At 38.1% G+C, this 22,128-nt stretch overlaps 1 protein-coding gene and 1 pseudogene across 1 annotated transcript in view; both read right to left on the bottom strand.

The window, feature by feature from the left end:
- The window catches only part of KYNU (kynureninase), a 104,794-nt gene extending 84,923 nt beyond the window's left edge, over positions 1-19,871 (bottom strand). Inside the window, exons 1-2 of the mRNA XM_005876639.2 lie at positions 19,711-19,871; positions 12,480-12,661 (exon numbers count right to left, since the gene is read on the bottom strand). Coding sequence (XP_005876701.1) covers positions 12,480-12,648 — 169 coding nt within the window. The 5' untranslated portion in view covers positions 12,649-12,661; positions 19,711-19,871. The remainder of the gene's footprint in view (positions 1-12,479; positions 12,662-19,710) is intronic.
- Positions 6,740-9,100, bottom strand: LOC102258643 (annotated as a pseudogene).
- Positions 19,872-22,128: the final 2,257 nt, after the last annotated feature.

Consider the following 22,128-nt stretch of genomic DNA (forward strand, 5'->3'; position numbering starts at 1 on the left):
ATTTTAATAGTGGTAAACTGACTCATATTTGAGCCTTCTCTCCTTTGTTTGTCACCTGAGAAATGTGTGACTCATCTTACAGGTATCAGCATGAAAGGGTTGTCAGATTGAGAAGTGAATTGTTCCAGATGGAAGATGTTTGAGAAAAGGAAATTCCACTGCATTTTAGAAATTATGACTCAACTAGTGGCCCAGTGCATGAAATTTGTGGAGGGGGGGTGTTCCCTCAGCCCAGCCTGCACCCTCTCCAATCTGGGACATCCCTCCTGCAATTTGGGACCACTGACTCCTAACTGCTCACCTGCCTGCCTGCCTGATTGCCCCTAACTCCTCTGCCTGCCTGCCTGATCGCCCCTAACTGCTCTCCCCTGCCAGCCTGATATACCCTCTAAGTGCTCTCCCCTGCCGACCTAATCACCCCGAACTGCCTCTGCATGCCTGATCACCCCCAACTGCCCTCCCCTGCTGGCCTGATTGCCCCTAACCCCCTGCCAGCCTGCTTGCCTCCAACTGCCCTCCACTGTAGGCCTGATCTCGCCCCCAATTGCAATCTCCTGCCATCCTGATTGCCCCTAACTGCCTCTGCCTCAGCCCCCACTACCATGGCTTTGTCCAGGAGGAAGTCGGACTTCCGGAAGATGTCTGGTCGACCTGGTCTAATCAGCATATTACCCTTTTATTAGTATAGATAGATTATATAGGATAGAATTTCTCAAATGGTGGGAAAAGCCTTTTTCAGCAGGAGGAAATGCTCTTGGCAGACAAAAAAATACATAATCCCTATATCTGGACTGATAGCCAGCCATATGCACTATACTGCCAAACCAGTCATTAAAAAATTGAACCACTTTCTTATACCATACACCAAACAGCTGTTGCCCTTAAAACCCCTCCTCAGCCCCCACCGTAGCTTCTTCCTTCGCAGTTCACCCAGATTAGGTTCTGATTGGTCAATTTCTATGCCAGTCAGCATCAAAAGCTCCACCTCCTAGGCAACCACTGGCTCCTCACAGTTCACCTAGATTTGGTTCTGATTGGTCGGTTTCTATGCCAGTCAGTGTCAAAAGCTTCACCTCCTAGGCAGCCATCTCATGAGGGTGTGAGGGTTAATTTGCATATTACCTCTTTATTATATAGGATATTTCTTTTCTTTGAAATAGGAGTTGACAATTTGGGCATGAGCTCTTATAATTTCTCAATAATCCCTTTTTGTTTTCTCACCCATTTTAATGGTCTCTTCACAAAGGACATGAAGCTTACTGCAAACTTTCCTTTTAAAAAGTAAATCTCTGCTTGATTAACACGTCATTTTGATGGGTCCCATATCTTGGTTAAGTCTTAAGATTGACTAACACTTCTTTTAATGCCTTTACTTCTTTTGCTTTTGAAAATCTTCCTCCTTTGCCTTTATGTCCATCTCATGTTTGGGATGAAGTAAATAAGGGTTTTATTTCTTTCCTCTTAATCCATCTTAATCCTGTCCAGAACTACTCTAAAAAATTGTGATCTGTGATTTTGTGTTTGTTTTATTGATTTTTAGAGAGAGAGAGAGGAAGGGGGTGAGAGAGGAAAAAAACACAGCAATTTGTTGTTCCACTTACTTATGCATTCATTGGTTGCTTCTTGTATATGCCCTATGTGGAGATTGAACCTACAACCTTGGTATATTGAGCTGACACTCTTACATGCTGGCCTACCCAGCTAGGGCTTGATTTTGTGTTTAAGTCAGATCATTTGCTGCATTTGCTCTTTTAAACCCAATAGGCACAATACCCAAGTAATGATCTTATTCAAGGCAGGGCAAACCAAGCCTTTTCTGTCAAGAACCAGAAAGCAAATGTTTTAGGCTTTGTGGAACATACAATTCCTGCTGCAAGGACTTGTTTCTGTCATGGTAGCATAAAAACAGCCATAGGAAAATATGTAAATAAATAAATGTAGATGTGTCCTCATTAAACTTTATTATATATAAAAAACAATGTTTGCTGACCCTTGTCCTAAGGTCATTCTCCAAATTCTGGCACAGATTGGACATGCTGAAAGAGTTCATGAATTTCCTATGTCAGTCAAGCCTCCTTGATCTGGAGATAGTTTCCTGCTATTGGCTAACTGTATTAGTTTGCTAGGTGTTTTGTAACAAAGTTCAATGAACTGGGCTTTAACCAACAGAAACTTATTATCTTAACATTCTGGAGGCTGTAAGTCCAAAATCACGGTGTTGGGAAAATTTGTTCTTTCTTTCTTTTTTAAATGTATTTTATTGATTTTTTTACAGAGAGGAAGGGAGAGGAATAGAGAGTTAGAAACATCGATGAGAGAGAAACATCAACCAGCTGCCTCCTGCACACTCCCCACTGGGGATGTGCCCGCAACCAAGGTACATGCCCTTGACAGGAATCGAACCTGGGACCCTTGAGTCCGCAGGCTGATGCTCTATCCACTGAGCCAAACCGGTTAGGGCAGATTTGTTTTTTCTGAAGGCTGTGAGGGAAGGATCTGTGCTAGGCTGCTCTACTTGAGTTCTAAATGGCTGTCTTCATGTTCACAGATGTTCTCCCTGCATTTTCCCTGTTTGTCTCAAAATTTTACGCCTTTTATAAGTCATACTGGATTAGAGCCACCCTCATAGCCTCATTTTAACCTGATATATCTATAAAGACTCCATCTCCTATGAGGTCACATTCTGTGGTTCTAGGGGCTAGGACTTTAACACATAAAATTTTTAGGGAACTTCAGTTCTACCCATAACACACTCCTTAAAGGTTTATTTGACCTCAAAAGGTCTAAGAACTCAAGAGTGTTAGCTTTCCATAAATGGGCAGAATTAAGTCAATAGTCATTTGACTGGAGGCCTCATCTCCTGACAAAGGTTACAATGTGATTGCTATAGAAGTTCAAGATCCTGGAAATTAATTTGATTGCTTCTGAGTAACATTTTACCTGCATTAAAAATGTCCATCACTCTAAACTTCATTTGCTTATTCTTTTAGTTTATTTATATGTTCCAAGTCTAACCCAGGAACCAGTTTCATTTATGCAAGATTAAAACAGGAACTATAAAGTAACTAAAAAGTTTTTTTGTTTGTTTTTACAAATTAAAGAGAAAATATAGAAGTAAGCCAATGGTTTGACAAAAAGTAAAGGTGAGTTCTAAAGATATTTAAGCTGACTTGTCTATGCAAATATTTTTAAAAATTAATTTGTTATTAAAAGTATCTCAAATGTTAATGATTTTATTTATCAGATGCCGGTGTGTGTCTTTAATATGTATGTCATGGGGGGTAAGTGTATACATATAAACCAACATTAAATGGGAGTGTCAGTGTGAAATAAATATAAATATTTCCTATCAGAATTGCAGAAATGTAATTCATTCCATATGATTAATGTTTATTGTTGTAATATTATTAGAGATTTCTTATTAGACTAAAAGACTAGTTTGTTAACATATTTTAATCTATTTTTTTAAGTAAATGTTTCTTTTTTAAAAAATTAGTTTAAATTGATTTTTTTTTAAATTTAGGAATTTCACTTTCTGCTTATTACACACTTCAAAAGTCTAGGATACAACTTGATATAAAGAAGCAAAACTGATTCAAAGCCTAGATCTATGATGTAAGAAAGAGTTGATTTCTCAAAAGTTACCTTGGTAAGCATTATTCTGGGATTGGTTGCTGTGACTGCTAGATTTTCATATTTTTTGCTTAAAAATATAGAGGAACCCTAGTCGGTTTGGCTCAGTGGATAGCTTTGATCTGCGGACTGAAGAGTCCCAGGTTCGATTCCGGTCAAGGGCACATGCCTGGGTTGCGGGCTCGATCACAGTAGGGGGCATGCAAGAGGCAGCCAATCAATGATTCTCTCTCATCATTGATGTTCCTATTTCTCTCTCCCTGTTCCTTCCTTTCTGAAATCAATAAAAACATGTATTTTTTTAAAAAATGTAAGGGAATTTATATTTAAGAGATCTTTTCCTCCATATAAATATGAAAAAAATGAAAGCCCATTCATTTAAAGGTCATTGACAAGTAGATTTAGGTGTTTTATTAGAGTGTTCTTTGATTAGAAATCCTAGGCTAAAATTCCAACATATTATGACTGCTCATTTGAGAAATCTAAGGATTTCACTCTCAAATTTAACAAGAAAAAAAGAAGAAACATGAAAAGAAATGAAAAGACCCTTGTTAAAGATATGCAATGATTTTACAGATTGGTGAACATGAAATTGTTGCTGATTGTATTGCAATTAGTAATGGGAAGCATAAAGATTCAAGCTGTGTTTGTTTCATTTGTATTTTGATTATTTGGAGCCTTGGTAATATCAAGAAGATTATAAGCACCTAATATGAATTTGTTGGATAAGAGCTAATTGTAAAACTGTTACAATCTAAGTGCTTGTGATACTAATGTGTTTGGGTCTTGGTTGTTGTTGTCAATACTGAATTGAATTTGGTGATTTGGAATACTAATTAACTAGGGTTGATGTTTATGTCTATAAATCTCTGAGACCATATTCCTCTGAAAAAGTAGATCCAAATTTTATCGGTAGACAAATAATGTCCAGAAGCAAACTACTGGTCCCAGAACTTATCACTTTTATTAAATGACGCATACAGCACTGCATCTCACAATTCCTAAGGACCAATTCTGGGTTTGGTTATTAGAATGAAAAACTAGCTTACAAACATATTCTTCTTTTTGAAAAAAATATTTTCAAATAAGTGTTTTTTTCTTTTTTAGTATAATTTCAATTTAATAGTTTTTTTCTCTTTAACTACGAAAACCTACTTTTTGTCTTTTATATTTCAGAGAAGTCCAAGGCACAACTTGACCTGGAGGAGCACACGCCACTCTGACACAATAAATGTAACTAAAATTCATTGAGCAGCATTTTAGAATCTGCGAAGTCTGAAATACAAATGTCGGTAGGTTTATCAAAGGGGAAAACCAAAATCTGAAGTGCCACCAGAATCTGACATTGAATTTTTTATTTTGTTTCCACCTCTGAGAAATTGCTCCTGTCTTGGTTTCAAAGACAGCCTGAAACCCCAAATTCTATAGTGTATGGACTGTAAGTGCTCCAAGAGAAGCCCACTATTCCCACATCTGGCCCTTAGAAAATTACTAAGGGCCAGATAAAGAGAGGGTGAGTAAATTACTCTAGTTTGTTTTTCTTTTTCTTATCAGTTTTTTCTGTGATCATCCATGGTAATCACCAGTCAATCCTGTGACAGTGGTGGCAGTTGTAACAGTAGCAGCTGCACATACACTCAAACCACTGAGAAGGAAAGCATTTCTCTCTAACCAGAGGAAGGATAGTTCTAAGAACGTAGGAAAATTCTGGTTGCTTTTGTTCTCTGCCCTCTTGCCTTACCAGAAGCAAGTATAGTCACAAAGAGTGAATAACAACATGTGTACACTATATTTTAGTTTTCTGACCAGAGGAAAATGAAAGTGGGCCTCTGGGAACAGGAAAGTTTTAGGCCTATTGCAAAGAGGGAGCTTAAGAAAATGATCATATAAAGTTGTACATAAACTCCTGAGCTCACCCTGAACTATGCTTGAATGTATCTAACCCTAAACAATGTAAAAAAACCTTGAGAACTGTTCCCAGATTTCAAGTTGGTGACTAAGTGGTCTATGTGCAGGGCAGATCCTTGCAGACTAAACTTATCTGGGTAGACTGGGTGCTAACATAAACCAAAGGAAATGAAAAATATCAACATTCACCATAGGATGTAATAAGACACAAAGTCTCATAAGAGAATATTCAAAATATATAGATAAAATTCAAAATTATTCAACATAAGAACTAGAACAATCTCAACATCTTTGACAGGAAAAGAATCAATAAACACCAACCCCAAAATAACACAACTATTGGAATTATCAGACAAAGATTTTAAGGTAGCTATTATAATCCTAATGTATGAGGAAAGTTACTATTTAAGTGAATGAAAAATAGAAAGTTTCAGCAGAGAAATAAAATATTTTAAAAGGAAACAAATTGAAACTTTATAACTTAAAAACATACAATATATAAATTTTTTAGTAATTCCAAGAAGGACTCAAGAGCAGAATGGAAATGGCAGAGAAAAGAATCAATGACCTTGTAGACATAAGAATAGCGGTTATCCAATCTCTGGATCAGAGGTTTAAAAACAGAGAGAGAGATTATATTTTTTAAAAAAAAGAAAATATGTGGGTAGTTCACAATCTCATACAACTATTAATGCTAAATTTCATTAGCTATTAGGGAAATGCATATAATATCCCAAATAAAATATTACTATACACATTAGAATAAGTTTAAAAAAAAGAACAAAAAAAATAAAATAAAATAAAGAACAAAAATATGACAATACCAACTGCTAGTAATAATGGGGAACAATAGGCACTCACACATTGCTGACAGCAATGAAAAATGTTTCAGCTAATCTGGAAAACAGATTGACAGCTCCTTCTACTGTTAAAAATGCATTTGTAGTATGATCCCACAATCTACTTATAGCGTGCTAGACCAGGGGTTGACAAGTTATGGTTTGTGTGCCAATTCTAGCCCACGATTAGTTTCTGTATAGTCTGCAAGCTAAGACTTTTTTTAAACATGTTTAATTGAAAGGAGGGGGAGAAAAAAAGATGGTAAAGTCACCATCAGACTGTTATTGTGGCTAGAATTCTGGAAATGGTATATAGAAGTTCATTTTCTATTTATTCTTTGTGTATTATACCACTTTGGTTAATAGCTGGTTCTAAATATAATGGTTAAAATTTCAAGATCTCCATTTTTAAATATAATTCTTCAAGTAGGATGGCTATAAAGTATGTAAACACCATATTTTCCTGAGAATGCGTCTGAATGCCAAGAGTTGGGGTCAGTAATGACAGCAACACCAAGGCAATTAAGGTCCATTCTACAGGTTTGAATATAATATTTATATGTGTTAATCTGAAAGTTTGGACAAGATTTTTAAGTTGTGTGCAAATATCTCCTAATGCAATCTGAAGAGGCCCCAAACGTCCAGGCAATCTTTACTCAGTTTCTGCAAGTACAATGTGTTTTCTAATCTGTTTCTGAGAACTTGAATCTATTGTGGAAAGGTGGGATCACGCTCTGCTGAGTCTTGTGATTTGGTAGTTTCTTCTACTAAAACATCATCCCCAGCCCAACTGGCATGGCTCAGTGGTTGAGCATCAACCTATGAACCAGGAGGTCATGGTTCAATTCCTGGTCAGGGCACATGTCCAGGTTGTGGGCTTGTGATCCCCATTGTGGGGCATGCAAGAGGCAGCTGATCAATGATTCTCTCTCATCCCTGATGTCTCTCTCTCTCTCTCTCTCTCTCTCTCTCTCTCTCTCTCTCTCTTTCTCTCTCTCTCTCTTCTTCCTCTCTGTCAATAAAAGTATATTTGATAAATAAAAATAAAACAACAAAACATCACCCTCTATAAAACTCTTTGATCCTTAGGTGTTTCTTTGATTTGTGTGTGTGTGTGTGTGTGTGTGTGTGTGTGTGTGTGTTAATCCTCACCTGAGGATATTTTTCCATTGATTTTTAGGGACAGTGGAAGAGAGAGGGACAGAAGTGAGAAACATTGATGTGAGAGAAACACATCGACTGGTTGCCTCCTGCAAGAGCCCTGACCAGGGCCAGGTCGGGGAGGAGCCTGCAACCGAGGTACAGGCCCTTGATTATAATCAAACCCAGGAACCTTTGTTTCGCGTGCAGGCTGATGCTCTATCCATTGAGCCAAACCGGCTAGAGCTGATCCTTAGGTTTAATGTTTCAGTTACTTTTTTCAAGTTCTCATAACTTGGCAGTAGTTTAATGGCTGTTATCTGAGACCCTAAAATTCATCCAAGCTGTCCTGAGAGTCCCACAAGGCAGGGGAATGACTGTCTGAGTCAGAGACTGTGTCATCATCAGGTTCTTCTTCTTTAACCAGAGGGGCTGAAGAGGGTTTCAGACAGACACATAATTCTGGCCATACAACAACCTCAAAGTTTCTTCTGTCTTCTACTCAATCAAAGTCTCCTTCAGAACTTGAAGTTTACCCTTGCAACTCCAGGCACTGAACTAAAAGCTAACCAAACTTGGTTTGATTTGGCAAATTTTCTCTTAAAATGCTCAGCACTTTTCTTACTTATGCCCACCAAGAGTTATTTCTGAACTATTGTGTGTTTTTTTCAGAAATTTCTGAAGCCTCTAATTTTTCTGGTAAAGGACTATTTGAAGGCATCTGAATATTTACTTTCTGTAAAAGAAGGTCGCAAGCAACAGCTTTCTCCTATCTAATCTGCAATTGCCTAACTGCTCAATAACATCTAATAATGTTTGCTCTTTGTTTTCTTGCTTGAAGTTAGTTTTTTGACCAGCTTTCTTTTTCATAATGCTGTGTGTGTGTGTGTGTGTGTGTGTGTGTGTGTGTGTGTGTGTGTGTATGTGTATGAGAGAGATCAGTTGTGGCCTTCTACCCATTGCATTTGGTCTGTTTCCTGGTAGAATGGAGGAAACAAAATCTTTCTCATTATCACTAACAGTATCACTTGGAGTTCTAGAACAACTAGGCTCATACTGCTTCACAAAATGGCCAGGATTGCCAAGATCTGGTGTTTTAATGGCCTTATTGCATAACTGTACTTCTTGTCCAGAACGACCACTTTGTACTTCTTTTAGCAGATGAAACTCAGGGTGCCTTTGTTCTTCTCGAACCCACACTGCAGTTTTAGGAATTTGTGCTTCACAAAATTTAGATGCTTTATAACAAAGATTGTTGCACAAATACTTTCATAGACCTTATTGGTTTTGGTAGACATGTTATCTCTCTGTTTTGGTACAATTCCTAGCTTCTTGTGACAATAAGGGCTAACCACAGAGCTTGATAATAAAACATTCATCCACGATATTGCTGTAATGAGCCAGTGTGATAAACCTCCCACACTCCTTTAAGAATTCTGTAATATTCTCTTCTACAATATGTAGAGCTTTTCTCTTAAACTCAGACTTCTTTCTCATAGTCTCTTCTAATTCTGCTTTTCTTTTAGAAGCACCTTGTTTCAAGTACTTGTCTGTGTAGTACCTGCACTAGACTCATCCATGGGGAACCTTGTCGTATGGTCAGTACTGACCCAGGTGCCTCCCTCTGAGGTTCCACCTCCCCTAGCTTGGTGCCAGGGGAGCTGCAGGGACCAGGCGCGGAGAGACTAAATCCTTTATTGAATCAATTCAACTTCTTTCTTTTTTTATTTTAAAAGAATAAGCAATAACTTATCCAAGATTGTAATATTCTTAGTTATTTGCTATTGGATATCTGATTAAAACTAAAGTTATACCTATCATCAGGATACTAGAGTCGATTCTTTTTTGTTTTTATTAATCTTTACCTGTGGATATTTTTCCATTGATTTTTTTTTTAAGACAGAATGGAAGGGAGGGGGAGAGACTGAGAGAGAGAAACATCGATATGAAAGAGACACATTGATTGGTTACCTCCCGCACACCCCTCGACGGGTCCGGGATCAAGTGTGCAACCAAGGTACCTACCCTTGACCAGAATTGAACTCTGGACCCTTTAGTCCGCAGGCCAACGCTCCAACCACAGAGCCAAACCAGCTAGGTCAGGGTCAATTCTTCAGTACAATTAAATATTTATATGCACAATGCTATCTCTACCTGGGTTCTGATTAATTTATTTCAAAGCTTAGTAAAAGAGTCCTGTGTTGATCTGATATTAACAATTCCCATTAGAGTTAAAGGTCTGCAATCAAAGGTCAAAATAACATTTTGGCCCTATTTTAGGCTCACTTTACATAATATAATGTTCCTTTTCTGTAAGACCTTAAACATTTTTGAGCAACATTTGTCTTTTCCTCATGGAGGAACTATGGCTCTGAAAGACTACTTGCTTCTCAAAATTCACCCAACTATAGAGTTAGAGCCAGGAAATCACAGCAATCTCAGATCACAGTGGCTCCCAAGGCAAACATTATGACTTGTTAGTTGTTTGTGCTGCAAATCTATTGAGCTGGGAGTGGGAGAGATGAATTAGGAAGCACGTTTCAAAGCACGTGGAAGAATATGAAAAGGTAATTAATATTTGTTGAATGAAAGTGACTCAACATGAGGATGACAATTGTGTTAGTTAATAAGTGTTATGTTCAGTAACAGAAAAAGCAAAAAAAAAAAATCCGAAATATCATTTTAACTTTCTGTGTACCCCTTTATTTCAACCGCTTTTTTCCCCTGGAAATTCAGGGTTGGGTCTTACCTCAAATCCTTAATGCTATTGTATAGAATAAAGGCCTCTTAAGAAAAGAAAGTCAAAGACACCCACCCCCTACTGCATCGCCTCTAGTGTCCAGGAAATAGTCATGGCTCGTAAGTGTGTGACTAGATGTGGCCGTTATTTAACATCATTCCCCCAGACAACTCAGCCCAACCTGAAGGCACAATGGACCACTTTCTCTCCTCAGTGCTCCTGCCATGTTCTTCCTTCTCTCTGTAATACCACCACCCACCCTTACTGGAAAGGTTTTGTTACTATTTCTGTTTGCTTATTTTGTTGTGTCTGCTTTTCTTGTCACTCATGAAAATGAGTAAAATAAATTGTATTTAATTGTGAGGAAATGACAATTTTCAGTAAATTCTAGAGCACTGATTGCTGAGCTACATCGTTCTTGCTGCACGCAGAGAAGAAGACCTGCAGCTCTGTGGCACTCCAGCATCCTGCTCTCATCCCTCAAGCAGCACCTCATCCAATCTCTCAGGCAGCCCATGGAGAGCACACTGGGGCAAGGTCACCAGAGCTCACTTGTCTCAATTGAGTCATGGTTATTTGTGAGAGTTTCCACATTGTGTGCTGCATATCACGGTGCCCCTTCTGTCACAGCGCCCCTTCCTTCCCATCGCTGAAAGAATAGTCTTAGATTTAACATCCTCATTTTCACACAAAAACAGTTCTTTTCATCCCTTAAGATTCAGATAAAAATGCCCTTTCATTCTAGTACAGTGGTTCTCAACCTTCTGGCCCTTTAAATACAGTTCCTCATGTTGTGACCCAACCATAAAATTATTTTCCTTGCTACTTCATAACTGTAATGTTGCTACTGTTATGAATCATAATGTAAATATCTGATATGCAGGATGGTCTTAGGCGACCCCTGTGAAAGGGTCGTTCGACCGCCAAAGGGGTCGCGACCCACAGGTTGAGAACTGCTGTTCTAGATTCTAGAAAGACCTGGAAGATTTTTATGCTGTGATCTCAGAACACTTCAATTGCAGCCCCGTTTTATCCAGTCTCATGTAGCTGTCCTTTGTATCCATGTGTTTCTCAATTGATATTCAGCAACTTTAAATTAGATATAAGGTTTTCTCTTATTTCATCATCCTGTAATTCTACAGGGTGCCACCATGTGTTACCTAATAACAAAGAAGTCAGTTAAGACAGCTATGTGACTCAATATCACCCTAAAATCATATTAGCTGATTCTCTTGGGTTATGAATATCCAAAATTGTACCTGCCTCACTTAATCTCAAGAAGAAAGGAAATTAGACTCTATTGTAAAGTATGTGAAACCAATTTTGGTGGATTAATTCCATTCAACCTAGTAGCCATTTTCATCGAAGTAAAATGGAGCAAAGCCAAATATGAAAAATTGCTTTATATTTTAATACCTGTGCTACTTAGTTGCTATATATATTTCAGAGAGGAAAGGAGAGGAGGGAGAGATAGAAACATCAATGATGAGAGAGAATCATTGATCAACTGTCTCTGCAGGCCTCCTACTGGGAACTGAGCCTGCAACTCAGGCATATGCATGGGAATCTAACTGTGACCTCCTGATTCATAGGTCAACACCGAAGCACTGAGCCACACTGGGTGGGCTGTGTTTTGTTGTGTGCTTTTTTTTTTTTTAACAGAACATCTCCCTAACCAAGGACAGAGTCAGTTTACTCCATTCTTTTTAATTTTTCATTTCTTGATCATTGATTGTTTTTGTTTTGTTTTGTTTTGTTTGCTCTTATTCACATAAAATCCCTCCTAATATACCAAATCCCAAAAAGACATTTTCCCTAAGGCAAGTATCATGCTATAAACTAGGTGTTATAAAATCAAAGATATTGTAATAATATACTGGAAAGGAATTGTTTTAAGCTCAAAGTGCTTTGAGAACAAGTAAATGCATCTGCCTATAATTTTCATTCAGTCAATCTATTGTTCAGAGAAGTAGATGACAGTAAAAGCACCCTGTAAGTATTTTGTTCAGAAAAGGAGAGGAAACATAAGGCATCTGAGACTAGGGTAGGCTGACAAGTTGATTTAGTAGCACGGGGAACCTGCTGTTTTTCAGACAATTGCAATGGCTCTATTATATAATGGAAGAATGATTTTCAAAGAGTTATGGTAAACACTTGCAGTAACAAAAATAGATTAATAAATTGATTAAGGAAAATAAAACTTTTTCTAGAATTCTCACTTGGAGGGAGATCCTGCGTTTTGGGAATATGAAAATACTCCCTGAAGTGCCTCAGCTTATCTTCCTCATCGAGACGGAGGGCAACCCTCTCATCTGTAGGGAGACATCGAAGTTCAGATGCCACGCGTTGCACTGTGTCAGCTGGTAACTCAAGAGGTAAAGGCTCCATTACAAGTTGTTCTCTAAAAATGAAAACAGAAATGAAAAATAATAAAGCCGCCATAATTTTCTGCAGAAAATTAGCCCTGTGAGTAAAACACCTTATGTTTTTAACTAAGAGCCCCATCTTCCCAACCTCAGAAATAATATTGTTACCTGAACAGCATTAAATTCTGTGCCTGAGTTTTTCTCATGTATCAAACCAAAAAAGAATAGTCCCTTAGGGATGTTGTAAGGTTTGAATTAAGCAATGGTACTTTCAATAAATGCTCGCTCTTTTTATTTTTATTTTCTGGAAGATGAACCAAATTAGTGACTGTCTAACATATATAAATAACTTCACCTTTTCCTCTAGATGCCACACTAGAAGGTAACAGTTAAAGATGCTTTTGGGAAAGTGTAGGGAACAGCACCCTACCTGGGTTGTCCTTCTCCCTATCCCACCTGCACTAGCCCACCTCAGTGATTCTTTGATGATAGTTTTAAAACTATGGACATATATACAGTATAACCTTAATAAATTCTTTACTGTGAATGAAATGATGTTGATAAAAAGGGTGCTTTACTTCACCTGGCTTATCCTTCTCCCTATCCCACCTGCACTAGCCCACCTCGTGATTCTTTGATGATAGTTTTAAAACTATGGAGATATATACAGTATAACCTTAATAAATTCTTTACCGTGAATGAAATGATGTTGATAAAAAGGGTGCTTTACTTTAAATAATATCAGTATTTTTTTTTTTTGGCATATGATGACCAAATAGGCCTACTTCCTGTTGATAATGGGAAACACCTCTTTCACTAGTATATATAACAAAACAGGACTTTGTGGTGTTTCTTGAAACCACATTCGACTCCTTTTAATTATCACTGAACACTCCCCACCTTTTTGGAAAGAAAACTTAATCTTTCTAAAGGGGATAAATAACAATGAAGATTTAAATTCATATTTAAACTTCACACAAATTTTATGTTCTCTATATTTCTCAAAGTTTTAGTTTTTTTTCAAATTGGGTAAAATAGTCTTTGAGAAAAAAAGTGTTTTTTCCTCAGGCTAGTTTGATTTACCTATGTGCACTTTTGCCTGTCTTTGCTTCCATATTCCTCCATTCATTTTCTTTTTCAATAAATATTTATTGAGCGCCTATCATGTTGCACCATGCAGTGGTGGAACACCAATTTATAAGATAATATATAAGTAGTAACTCTTGTGGAGTTTACGTTTTAGGAGGCAGAATGAAAAATAATTAAATTGTATAATAGCAGATAGTTTCAAGATCTATGAATAACGGATAGAGAGTCACTGGGGTATGGAATAGTCAAGTGTACCTCTTTAGGGCAAGGCTATAGAGCCACTTCTGAATCACGTTATGGAGAAGAGCTGGACCTGGAGGAAGATAATAGCAAGTGCAAAGGCCCTGAGGACCTGACCTGTTCAACTAATGGACTAAGAGAACTAAGGGGAGGGAGAGACAATGATGTAAGAGAGACACTGGCAGAAATTATTCATGAAGAACTTGGAAGGCCAGAAAGTTTAGATATTTTTCTCAGTTAAATGGGAAAACATTGGAATATCTTGAGTAGAAAAATGATATGATATCATTTTGCATTAAATAAAAATCACTTTTTCTGCTCTCTGGTGAATTATTGTTTAACTGAGAGGTAAATTAAGGCTATTTTAACAGTTCAGGGGATAATAACAGTAGCTTAAATGTGGTGAGGGGAAAGGTAGCGAGAAATATCTGGATTTAATAATATATTTTGGGAACAAAAATCTAGAAAATCTATGGTAAAGACAGGAAAGTAGATAACTTTAAGCTTTGGGAGAAATTCCTAAAGAAATACCCAGGGAAGAAACATTGTGAGGAGGGAAATCAGAATTCTATTTAGAACATGTTAAGTTTAAGATAAATACTGACCATCCAAGAAATTTTCAAGCTGGCTCTTGAATATTTAAGCTCAAGGGAAAATTGGATCAGAAGCCATATGTTTGATATTTTTCAACTCATAGAGTGTAGTTAAGACCTAAAATTCCTAGGCACCAACCTAAACAAACATAGATAAGGATCTAGAATACCAACTGAATTATCTTTCTTCCACTCTTCACTCTCCTTCCTCTTATCCTAACACACACAGTGTTAGGCAATAAAGAATAACATGTCTGAGTTTATACAATGCCAGTAAAACAAACATTCTTCCTGTCCTCTAAGCTTACATTCTTCTGCTTACTTGACCTCTTCCTTTCTCAGTCGCCAATGGTCCTCCCTGATGAGCCATCCTTTATGTTCCCAGATAAGGATACTAAGCTTCACCTGAGCATAGTTTTTCATGTTGATACCAGTAATGCCTTTCCGTTGCTGCAGTTCATGGTTTTGAACAAAAGCCAATGATTTCCCCATTGATCTTGATGGTTCTTTCAATATCTGACCATGCAAATTATTTGCTCTCTTCATGAAATTTTCTCTTTGTGATTTTTCTTATGCCATTCCATTCCCTTCCCCCAAAATGTTCCGCTTCCCCTTGTACATATTCAGATCCTAATCATCCTTCAATGTTCTAGCTCCACTGTGCCTTTTTCTTGAGGTCTGCCATGGTGTCTCAGCTAAAATAGTCTTTCCTCCTCTGAACACCTATAAAACTTATGAGCACACATCTAGTAATAAACAATACATTCTGTCAGGTACTGTATTTATTTAGATATATATGTGGATGGGAAAGATCAAACATGCTTGTCGTGCTGACAACTTGATTCTAAATGGGTCTCTATCTATATTTTTCTGATGAAAGAAACTGCTTTCTGGGTAGAGATGACTATAATTCTGCCACTTAACATTATCAATTGCCTGGTCATCATTAATTAGACTTCTCCTGGACACTTGACCCACTAAAGACAATGGTTTTGTCAATGGCCTGTGAATGATTGGCTGTGAAAGCTCTGGCCAAACAATCATGACGGTGTTTAGCCGAGCATGTAATCAAATTCATTCAGGAATGAGCTGTGAGATATAGTTCTTCAGTCAGTTAGAAACAGGAGCAAAATTTAAAAGAATCAGAGAGAGAAGCAATAAAGTGGTAGAGTATAGAAGGTGTATTGTCATGGGTGACTCATTTTTGAGAGTCATACAGAACCAATGATTGTTAAAGCACAAAATGATTCCAACAGTAAGAATCTGTTAAAAAAATAGTTGGGGATGGAACAGCTATTGCTCCTGAGAGCATGACAGGACAAGTCAGTCTGGAGACTCATTGAATCCTTCCATGCAACAAAGTATGTGGAAGGCCTGGGAGGCTGCCTGCCTTGCTGTTCTGAAAACCCCATGAACTGTGTTTCTGCCTTACTATCGAGTGTGTCTTACTATAAACCCATTACTTAGGGCAGCTTGATTTAGTTGCTGGTCTACCTACTGAACTGTATTCTACCGTTGGGGGTGGGGGAGGAGGAGAGGGGCTGAATCTTATCTTTATAGTCACCCTATTAATGAGCAGTGCCTTTTAGATAGAATTTTCCTCTAAGTTGGCAGTTTAATAAGAATACACAAAATAGCTGGGTGAGTTATTTGATGTGACAAATTACATGTTACTAGAGGGTCTCCCTCTCCTATTCCAACTACATGGGGATAGAGAAACACTTCAATGAGACTCAGAAATACTTTCAAGAGAGCTTGTCTTATATTTTGGACTTTCTTTGGAATCATCATTTTGAGGGTTCATTGTGGCTAACTTTAAACTCTAAATGAGGTTCCTAAATTAATATACAGTTTATTTTGTTACCATTATATCCCAGTAAAATTCAACTTTCCTTATTTAAGAAATATTAATATTCATTCATTAGCCTCTTTATAGTTGTTTTTTATTCAGTCCTTGTAATAATCCTGAGGGATCAGTATAATTTCCCCCATTTGAGGACTAAACTCTGGAATAAACAGAGTAAAAACAGAAACAGAAAGATAATAAAGCTTTTTCTGTGGGACCACACTTTGTCTGAGCAGCTGAGTCATTGGTGCTGCCTGCATCATGGCATGTGGGTGGGATATACAGAGCAAAATTCCTGGCTGAAGACTTGAATCTTTCACTTTATTTTTACCTGCCTCTTGCTCCCTAATCTATTGTTATTATTTACTATTTCTTCAGTCCATTCCCTTTACCTCTCTTTGCTTCTTGTTTCAACCTTGTACTCAGTCTACAAAGCATCACAGGATATGAATCCATCTAGTCTTTTTAAATTATCATTTTATTGATTGATTTTAGAGAGAGAGAGAGAGAAGAAGCGCGCGAGAGAGAGAGAGAGAGAGAGAGAGAGAGGAAGAGAGAGAAACATCAATTTGTTGTTCTACTTATTTATGTATTCACTGATTGACTGTTACATGTGCCATGACCAAGGATTAAACCCACAACCTTGGCATATAGAGATGATGCTCTAATCAACTTAGCTACACTTCCAAGGTTCCATCAATTCTTTGTAATCAACCCTTCGCATTTAGTGTCGTGATACCACAGTGCCCTTATTACAAGGAAGCAATTTATTAACTCACTACAGGCCCGGTGCATGAAAATTTGTGCACTCCGGGGAGTCCCTCAGCCCAGCCTGCACCTTCTCACAGTTCAGGACACCTCAGGGGATGCCCACCTGCCAGGTTAGGCCCGCTCCCTGGGGGATTGGGCCTAAGCTGGCAGTCAGGCATCCCTCTGGCAGCCTGGGAGCCCTTGGGGGATGTCCACCTGCCAGCTTAGGCCCACTCCCCACAGTCAGACATCCTTATTGCTGCCGAGGAGGTGGGAGAAGCTCCCACCACCGCTGCTGCACTTGCAGCTGTCAGCCCAGCTTGTGGCTGAGTAGAGTCCCCCTGTAGGAGCATATTGACCACCAGGGGGTAGCTCCTGCATTGAGCATCCGTCCCTGGTGGTCAGTGTGCATCATAGTGACCTGTCATTCCCAGTTGTTCCACCATTAGGAACATATTACCCTTTTTTATATATAGGATAATAACTGCTGCTTAATTCTGCATTGAACCCACCAGCTAAGAAAATTAGTGCTTTGTAAACCATAATTTTATGCTTTGTTTAAGTTGGCCTTTGCAAATAAATTGACATGCTGTTATTTTGAAATAAATTCAATTCAAGTTAAACAGAACTCCAATCTTATGTTTTACATTTTTAGTACTAATTTTATGAAGAAGGTGGAAATATATACAGATGGTCTCAGGCAAGTCACAGTTGTTCCACCATTAGGAACATATTGCCCTTTTTTTAAATATATAGGATAATAACTGCTGCTTAATTCTGCATTGAACCCACCAGCTAAGAAAATTAGTGCTTTGTAAACCATAATTTTATGCTTTGTTTAAGTTGGCCTTTGCAAATAAATTGACATGCTGTTATTTTGAAATAAATTCAAGTTAAACAGAACTCCAATCTTAAGTTTTACATTTTTAGTACTAATTTTATGATGAAGGTGGAAATATATACAGATGGTCTCAGGCAAGTCACCTAACCTTTTTGTGTTGCAATGTTATATAAAACTAAGTTAAATATTACTTTCTTCAGAGAATCATGATTAAAATAAAATAAAATTAGTGAAGTACTTTATAAGAAGATAAAATATATTCTTGTAATATATTTCAATATTAATACTTTGTGATGAAATTGTCACTTTACCCTCAACTTAGCTTCTGCAATTTTGTAAATCTTATTTTCACAATTTTATTTAGACAGCTAAAACTTCATAGCTAAAAAATTTATGATCATAACAATTGTTTCTATGCAGTTTGGAACTCAGGATCTTCTAGTCACCCATGGGTCTAAAGTTAAACAGTTAACTAGATGATATGAGTACCCTGTGGTTAATCTTTACAGCGTTTCAGGTATCACGCCTGAAATGAGCAAATTGCACATGTGGGTTCAAAGTTTAGAAACTGCTAAGCAAATTATAAAGTGTGTAGCTTTTCATTGGGAAAGAGGGAAAGAAAATGTTATTTATTTATGTTTAATTGAATATATTGGGGTTACATTGGCTAATGACATTATATAAGTTTAAGGTATACAATTCTACAATACATCATCTGTATATTGTATTGTGTGCTCACTACCCCAAGTCATGTCTCTTTCTGTCACCATTTATTCCTCTTTTACCTTCTCCTGCCTCCCCCAATCCCCATTTTCTCCTGGTAATGACTGTACTGTTGTCTGTCTATGAGGATTTGTTTGTTTTTTTGTTGCTGTTCTCTTTTTTCTTTTAATCTTTATTGTTGAAAGTATTAGATAGGTCCCCTGGGGGGAAGTGTTATTTAATATATGTTCATAGAGCAACAGTCTTTAGCCCTATCACTGTTTGAGAAATGAATGACATCACTCTGTCACAAGTGCATATTTCATATCTAAGATTATATTACTTACATGCTGATCTTCACGTTAATAAGATTAATGCATTTACTCCAATTTACTACTTAAATAACACCCCACCTTTTTAAAAATAAAAGCAGGAATGAAAAATATGCAAACTAAAAAAACTTCTTGCTATGTAGAAAAAATGTATCAACTTTCTATTCTTAGGCAAATATTTCATAAAACGAAACAGAAGCAGCCTGTTTAAAAATAGACATTTTCACTTCTCTAAATAAATATTTAATGGCTAAAGTACCACAAGACAACTACAGAGTTAGCAGAAAACGAAGGACTTACAGCTTATTGAATGAATTTTGATCTAATTTTGCCATTTAAACTTAAGTAACTACAGGAGTAACTTTAATTAATCATAAGTAATAATCTTTTAGTAGGTAAATTTAGTGAACTATTGACATGAATTCTTTTTCACCACATTGGTAAAGATTTTTTCATTTGACACAAAATTTTACAAACTGTAGAAATGATCTCTGGAATTTTAAAGGAACAGCCATTAGGGAATTCCACTACTTATATGAATATAATTTAGAGGGGGGAAAAGGAAGAAGAACCTGGCAAAAGAAGCTTCTAAAGCATCATGACAAGGATATTAGCAGAGAAAATATCCCTTTGGAAAAATCACTGAATATATATTTGTGTACAAAGTATATACCAGTGTCTCAATGCTTACCGGCAATCTGATGGGGTTTGTTCACAGCTCCCGGTGTTTTTTAAACACACACACACCAAACAAAGCTCTTAAGAGTTCCTTACAGACCTCTAGACCAGACCTCAGAGTGAGAAATTCAAGGCACTTCTGCTCAGACTCCACCTTGTGGGGAATTTGTGAGCTTATTTTAGTTCCACCCCATCGAAGCGATTGTAAATCTCCAGTCACAGACAAACACGTAAGCAAAATGCTGCTTTTGCTTTCTGTTTCAAATACTAGGAGTTCCGCCCTGGACTCTTTCCTAAAAGCAGCTCTGCCCTTTAGACTCCAGCAAACACTTCCTTGCCCTCAAACTATACAGATCTCCGGGCCTGTGAGTTATATCCTATCCTAATATATATAAAAAGCTAGGTGCCATCATGACCGAACAGGCAATTGGTCACCATGAAGTGCATGGAGCACCTCTCGGTCCCCCACCTCCCATGGCTCCCAAGCTGGTCACCATGAGGGGGTGGCTAGCGACGGGGTGGGACTGGGGACTGTTGAGCGGCAGTGGAGGGCTGCTTCACGGGGTGGCCATGAGATTAGCCGAGCAGTCACCCAGAAGCAGTCTTGGGACGAGGGAGTTTCGCGGAGCAGTCGCAAGGTGCGGGGAGGGGGGAGTTTTGTGGAGCGTCCAGTGTCAAGCTCCGTGGGGTGGCAGCAAGCTTCGAGAACAGTCGAGGGGCAGGGGGAGCCTTGCAGAGCAGTTGTGGGGTTCTCGAAGTGTCCTGGGGCGGGGAGCTTCATGCAGCATCGCAAGGTGGCAAAGGCCATGCAACCCAGGCCAGGCTAGGCCTAGGGACCCTAACTGCACACGATTTCATGTGCACTGGGCCTCTATTATTTATTAGTAATAAATAATAAGTAGGGTATCCTCATTTGTGTGTGAGCTGAACTAAGGAGTTTGTCCAGGAGCCAAATCCCAAAATTTGCATCCCTTACTTGCTTTAGGCTTTGGTAGATTAAGCACTAGAGAAAATTTCTTTCCCAACTCTGCAGATAAGGGAACTTGGACTTTTGAAGCAGAAACCCACTGTTAAATGCATCGTGAGCTTCCATGTTGAAGGCAGCGTTTGACATTTAATGGATAAACATTTTAGTCAAACATTTAATATAGGTTCTAAATATACTTTATTGCCAATGTGTGTGTGTGTGTGTGTGTGTGTGTGTGTGTGTGTGTGTGTGTTTTAGAAACTCCTAGATCATAAATCTGGACAGTCAACAAGACAATCAAGGAAGAAAAAGAGTTTCAAATCATGTTGAAAGTGTTAGGGGCAGAAATAGAATATTGGGGACTAGCTGTAGTTATGGGAAATATTAATCATGCTCCGTTAACCATGACTGCCTTGTGTTTGTTAAAGAAAGGACATTCTAACCTGGCTGGGAGTTATATGCCCTCAGAACCTGGGAGTCAACCTTCGAATGTTGTCCTTTCTCATTCAAGAACTGCCTATTACCATGGAAAGATTAGCAACCTTGTTGTCCAAAAAATGGAGTCTCACCCCAGCCCGAATTGCCTACTTCCCCACTCCTGTAATCCCTGCTTCCCCTGTGTCATTCTTGTTCTACCCTAATTAAGCAGCTGGCGTATGGGTGGCTGCAGAGCAGATTTTTGTGGATGACCTGCTGCTCCACCACACTGTCAGCAATATTGGAATAAGTGCTCATATATGACTCAACCCTGTCTGCTTAATTGGCTTAAATAGTGACAGGCAGCACAGACCCATTGATTATCCAGATACAAAAGTTGCCTAAGAAACTTTGATCTTTTGATGAATGCCCTTTTAGTTATAAAAACCAAGATCAAAGAGTTTCAGAATTAAGAACAAAGATAGAAAGTAAACCTGCATAATTGAATCACTTGTACACCTAAGCCTTGTTGAGCTCCTACAACACACCAGGTAAAACAATTTTTTATTCAATCATATATATTGTATGTTTGCTATATAACCCTGGACAATCCAACTAACTCATGCTAAGGCTCAGTACCACACCTTACAAAAGGACACATGAAAGTACCTTTCCTCACAATATTACTAATAAACACTGAGTGGCCAGATTATTATTACTATCTGATGTTTGTAGGCAAATTATCCATACATTGCATCGTATGGGATATGGAAGCCAAAGGCCTATTCGAACACCTTTGCTGTCTGCAGTTACCAAGATAAAAGGTCTCCAATTTGCATAGGAACACAAGGATTGGACAGTCAAGCATTGGGAAAAAGTCATGTGGTCCGATGAATCACGTTTCCAGTTGCATCATGCAGATGGCAGAGTGAGAATTTGACGGAAACAGCATGAAAGCATGCACCCCACATGCATGAGTACAACCCTTCAAACTGGTGGGGGCAGTGTTATGGTTTGGGGCATGTTTTCCTGGCATGATTTGGGCCC

The sequence above is a fragment of the Myotis brandtii genome, unplaced genomic scaffold, assembly GCF_000412655.1.
Source record: "Myotis brandtii unplaced genomic scaffold, ASM41265v1 scaffold493, whole genome shotgun sequence".
In the NCBI taxonomy this organism is placed as follows: Eukaryota; Metazoa; Chordata; class Mammalia; order Chiroptera; family Vespertilionidae; genus Myotis; species Myotis brandtii.